The 6000-nt window shown below is 34.3% G+C and overlaps 1 protein-coding gene across 7 annotated transcripts in view; it reads left to right on the plus strand.

The window, feature by feature from the left end:
• UBR3 (ubiquitin protein ligase E3 component n-recognin 3) overlaps positions 1 to 5357 on the plus strand; it is a 103973-nt gene extending 98616 nt beyond the window's left edge. For all 7 annotated transcript variants that reach the window (XM_051624065.1, XM_051624066.1, XM_051624067.1 and 4 more), the window contains 3 exons: positions 416 to 625; positions 2183 to 2322; positions 2906 to 5357. In XM_051624065.1, the coding sequence (XP_051480025.1) occupies positions 416 to 625; positions 2183 to 2322; positions 2906 to 3023 (468 nt within the window). In that variant the 3' untranslated portion in view covers positions 3024 to 5357. The remainder of the gene's footprint in view (positions 1 to 415; positions 626 to 2182; positions 2323 to 2905) is intronic.
• Positions 5358 to 6000: the final 643 nt, after the last annotated feature.

Raw genomic sequence — 6000 nt, forward strand, 5'->3', positions numbered from 1 at the left:
GACAGCTTTCATAGTGTCAAGGTTTGTCAGCAGTATGTGGATTTTGCCAAAAGTAATTTAGCGTAGCAAGTGGAAGTCTTCCCTTTAGATTAGTCTTAATCCTCTAGTTTTTTAGTTACGAAGATTTTTGTTGTTAAAAAGTATCACATTTAGAAAATGTCTTTGGGAAAATGCTAGTGCTCATTTTGCACCCATGCCAGAAGATAAAACGTGACCGCAGCTGGGGAGGGTGTTCAGCTAGAGGCAGGTGACTGTTGCAAGGTGACCTTTTACTTCCAAATTTGTGAAATGCAGAAGCGATGAGAGATTTTTAAGCTGTATGCTTCCTTTCTTTAGTATTCTTTTCTCTTAGAAAATACAAATGGATAAATAAATGTTCAGAACTGTTATATTGCTCTTATCTTCTTATTTGTAGGTTTTGCTTATCCAGGAGCCCAAGTGGGACTTGCCACGCCTCCTCCAGTTGCCTGAGAATTATAATACCATTTTTCAGTATTATCACAGAAAGACTTGTACTGTTTGTTCCAAGGTTCCTAAAGATCCTGCTGTTTGTCTAGTTTGTGGTACTTTCGTATGCTTGAAAGGACTATGCTGCAAACAACAGAGTTACTGTGAATGTGTACTGGTAAGAGAGTTAATTCAAATTTTGTAATGGAATCTCATGTTCATGGATAGTTTTAAACTCTATTGCTCAGTGTTGGCTTTCTTTCAAAACATATAATCATAGATTAGCTTGGGTTGGAAGGAACCTTTGCAGGTTTATCTAAAGGGACCTTTATAATGTTTTATTGCATATTTCTCATAGATTAACTGAGACTGAATTCTAGAGAGCAATTTTATTCACCTTTTTGAGCCCATAACTTGTTTCCCTGTTTGAAAAACTTACATTGTGTGTCATCTTGACACACAGTGTTGATACATAACCAATTGAAATTTGTCTACATTCTGATTGTTTATATATTGTTTTAATTTTCCTCTGTTTCATTTCCTTGCTTTCTGTGTACATAAGAATATCAATGTATGGATTTTTCCACCTTTTTCTAGAGTACTGTCTGGTATATCTGACCATCTACTAGTGATTTACAGGCTATAGGTAGATAAGCATAATTTTAAAGCATTTGACTTTAATTCACCAGGAAAGCTTTCTAGTGAGCATACATGCGAGTTGTTTAAGGAACCGGTGTTGGACAACATCTAGTTTTGTTCTCCTGTCCATGATAAAGATTTGCTTTGACACCTATGTTTCCTACCATGCAACAGTTAGTAGAAGGCTGGAACTACATGGGGTCTACATAACTGAGGGGGATTTGTTGGGGAAATATGTACAAGTGGAGCACAAAACTGAACCCCAAGGAATTTCAGAGGGATTTTGGCTCTTTTTTTAATTGTTCAAACTCAGCTTTCTCTTTGTCCTGCTAATATGGCAAAAGAAGGAGTGAGCAAAATTTAAAATAGAACTAACAGTTAAATTTAAGGTATCAAGCTTCATTAAAACAGAAAGTTATTAAAAAAATAAAAAGCCACATCATTACATTTTATTATAATTTTTGGGATGGTAGCCTCTAAATGTAATAAAAATATATAGGAAGAGCACTTTTTTAATTGCTAAAATGAACTGATGAATACAGATCATGTAATTCGTAGAGATTAATGACATACTGAAGCAAGCAAGAATTATTAAAAATAATTATTTTAGTAGCTCTGTAAGCCATAGAAGAGATCTGGCCACAGATAGAAAAAGCAAATGTTTATCAATAGAGACTATTGTAAAAAGGGTGATAGTAGTTTTTTCTGAATACTTTCTTTTTATCTTGCCATCTATGAAAATACTTGGTCGTGCTATACAGTTTGCTGAACAAAAAAACAATTCAAAATATTGTGGATAATTTTTTCGCTCATTTTTGTTTAGGTAATTCTGTTTTTCCATGTTAATGATTATCCTCCCTTTTTGAGCAGGGAACTCTTTGTATGCAAGTGTTACTATAGGAGCAAAAGACATGGAGTTCTAGTTTGCTTGGAGAATTTGGGGCAGGGTATCCTTTGCCAAACTGTTTCTTAGTAAATGTGTGTATGTTACTTCAAGCAGAACTAATTACTGTTTTCAAAATCCTTTTTGTTACAATGTTGGCAGGCACTAACAGACTTTTTGCACTGTTTCCTTTCTACACACATAATGTTACAGCATTCTCAGAACTGTGGAGCTGGGACAGGAATATTTCTTTTGATTAATGCATCTGTAATCATCATCATACGAGGTCATCGCTTCTGCCTTTGGGGTTCTGTTTATCTTGATGCACATGGTGAAGAAGACAGAGATCTTAGGTAATGTGATTTGTTACAGGTGTGTTTCATTGTTGCTTCTCTGTGTAGATCAACTCTGTTATGCAATACATGCAATAACAGATAATAGATCTCTACTTTCTTTTAAGTGGAAAATCCACATCTACTGTAAGTAGAACTGACTCTTTTATCGTGTTGGTTTTTCTTGGGTTTTTTTGACCCAAGGTGATCTAACCAGGCACCCAATGGACAGATGCCTATTTTGCCATTCATGATGATAGTTAATTCCAAGTGTTGCATCAGGAACACTTCTCTCCCAGAATTGTTGTTTGGCCTTTAATTAAACAATGCAGTTTGATTCCAGAGCAGAAGTGTAGCTTCCAAGCTATGCATGCCTGAGAGAACAAGAGATGTTTTATGGATTCTGCTATTCAAGATGGAGGAAGTGAAGTCTCAGCAGTTATCTTATTAAAAACAAAACCAAACCCCCCTAACCAATAAAATGGCACACTTGCCCTGGGAAAAAGAAGTTGTAGAGTATTGTGTGTTGATACAATGAAGCAGTTTTCCATTTATTTGGCATATTAACCATTCTTTTTTTTTTCCTTTTTTTCCCCCCTTACAGGCGTGGTAAACCCCTCTACATATGCAAGGAAAGATACAAAGTGCTTGAGCAACAATGGGTGTCTCATACTTTTGATCATATCAATAAACGATGGGGGCCACATTATAATGGCTTGTAAATCACCATGGTCATCATCTACACGCTGTATCATTGCTGTTCCCATGAATGAATGCATCTTGACTGACAATAGCTTTAACTGAATGGGAGTTTAGCTCTTTGTCTTGGGGTAGAGTGGGGTACGGGCATAAAAGGGAAATGGAACTTTGTCAACATGTGAAGTTTTTGCAAAATTAGCTGCTGTTGCTACTAAATAATGATAAAGTAAGTTGAAATTAAATTGTCAAAATTGTGTGAGAAATCTGATTGCACTCAGTAGTCCATTTTTCTTCTGTTTTTTAAAGCCCATTAATGTTAAGCACAAATTGTACCTACAGTTGTTTAGAGGCTCCAAGGATAGCTGTTGGTTTTTTATTTTTCTCTGCATGGAATTGAGTTTTTAGCAGTTTTTGCTGAAACAGCGTATATGTCTACTACATCTACTAACTATGTTGGTTAAAATTTCTTTGCCTTTTTTGTGTTGGCTTCAGGTTTTTGCTTGAAATGCAATTGTAATTAGACAGGACCTGTAAAATGATTGTGAGACTGCATGATAACAATTGGTCTGAAAGTTGAATTTTAAAGAGAATTTCACTTATCATGAGAGGTCTATCGAAATATTTCAGGCATTACTGAAAACTTATGCATTCTCAGGAATTCCATAATTTTTGCTCCATAAATAAATGAAATAGCTGTAAATTAGGTATCTTATTGTTCTTAATGTAATCCAGAAAACATATACTCTTCTTTTTTTTTTAAGGAAGGAGTTGTTTTTCCCCTATCAACTGAATAAACTGTTAGTGATAAAACATACAGAAATTGCTGTATATAGAGTATTTGTATGGTGCCCAACATAGCAGATCCCAGTTACAAGTGTAACAACCATAAGCCTGCCTGTCATTTCAAACCATATGTTTTGTTTCAGAATCATTGGATAGGCAATGTTCAGGGCTATTCTGCAAATGAACCATAATTTTGTGTCTTTCCTGTAATTACAGGAGGTTCCTCTATATTGTATTTGTTTATAGTAATCTCAGTTCTTTATGCTTGGCTTTCTAAAAAGAAAAAAATAATAAAATGAACAGAAATGGCATAGATGAACAACCAATGCACGTGCAGCCTCTTTGGATGAATGCCAAAACAGTTTATGCTTAGAGGGCTAAAAAAATCATAAGAACAGGCATGACTGGGCTAAACCCCACAGTCTAAGTAGATAGGAAAGATTATAGTTAAAATACTGGTATGTAATATATTGCTACTAATGTTTTTCACAAGTGTTGGACATTTGTTGGCTATTTCATACAGTACTACCAAGCAATTCCTGGTAGTTTCGACTTTCATAGCTTGCGTGTAAAATAAAATTTATATGTGTAAAATAAAAACATCTTATGATAAAACCACATGTACAATGAAAACAGTTCCCCAGTGGAAGTCATTATCTAGTGAAAAGTGTAGAGGGGAAATAAAATGACTGTATAGCAATCACGGAGAACAAACAGAAGAAAAAGTAAGTAAATACAATTAATTTTTCTGGATACCTGCAATTCAAAAAATCCCACAATAAAGGATGCTGGGTTTTATACATACATATAAATATATAAATATTTCAAAAGTATTACAGTACTTCCTGTAAGATTAGAATTACTTGGTTTCACCAACTAAACGGCTATGTCTTTTCCAAAATATTACATTTTTGATACTGTATTATAAGTTCTGCCTGTAATATTTTTGCATTGCTCATTATGAATATCAGGCCATTTTGTAAGTGTGGTTAAAGAGCAAAAAGATTCTTTACATCTCCAGCATAACAATATTACAGGGCTCATGAACTTGAGTAATCTGTAGTTTGAAGCTCCAATGCTATATTTACAAGAGATAATGTATCCAGAACGTAATTCCTGTGTTTTATTTAAAATGGAATGTTCTCTGGTTGTGCATATGGATGTGAAGTAAAACTATTAGCCTTAACTTTAACATTCGGGTATTTCGTAGTGTTTATTTTAGTACTGGTGAATTAGTCACCAGTCAGTTTATAAACAACACCACCACAAAATCACTTGGTTGAAAAATTGTACTTGAATATCCTTGCATGCTGCTAAACAAGAATTTTGATTTCCCCCATAACTTTTTAAATCCTACTTTATTAAGCTAACCTTGAAAAATAACAGGTCCAAACTAGAGTGGTGTGTGCGTGTATTACTCAAATATTCTGGTGTGGTATCCTATATGAATGATCATTTAAGTACAGTACATTACTGTAGAATCTAAATCAATCTTTATAACACATCAGAAGAGTATAAAACTAGGAATACAGTAATCGAAATTGTAAGATATGTTAATAAAAGTCTACTGTCAATCTGTGTGTTTGTGAAATTTTTCCTCTCTGCCCCAGTCATCCAAAATGTAGTTATTATTGAATTCCACCCAATAGCCAGGCAGTTATGTAAATGTTCAAAGCTTATGCATGCAGAGTACCTTCCATAGAGAGTAAATGTATGTTTTTTCTTTTTGTTACTTACACACAGTCATATATTTTGTATTAGTAATTTGGATTATTTTATTTACTCGTAACAATTAAAGTTGTGTTTAATTTTATGCCAGCTATTAGTGCTGCTGCTGCATACTGCTAAATTTAAAATGCTGACTTGAGAAACTACTTCTGGGGAAACCACGCTTGATCTTCTGTCAAATCTGTTTCTGGACTAACCAGTACTTCAGTTTGATTAATGTATGTATTTATGTATTTTTTCCTTTTGTTTTGACCATTCAGAAATTTGGTGAAACAGTTTTGTTTTGACCTTGACCTTCGGATAATAGTGTCTTTTCTTTGGTGGTGGCCTGAAACTTTCAATTAATATTTTAATTACTTCTGCAATAGGAATCTTGCATAACTCTCAGCATTTCACAAGCAAATGATGCTTTTCTGTTAAAAAAGAGGGTCTTCTCCTACAGTATCCATATGAGATCATGTTTGTGCTGTGTGTATAGCTGCCAGAGGG

This window comes from Apus apus, chromosome 6 (genome assembly GCF_020740795.1).
Source record: "Apus apus isolate bApuApu2 chromosome 6, bApuApu2.pri.cur, whole genome shotgun sequence".
Taxonomy (NCBI): Eukaryota; Metazoa; Chordata; class Aves; order Apodiformes; family Apodidae; genus Apus; species Apus apus.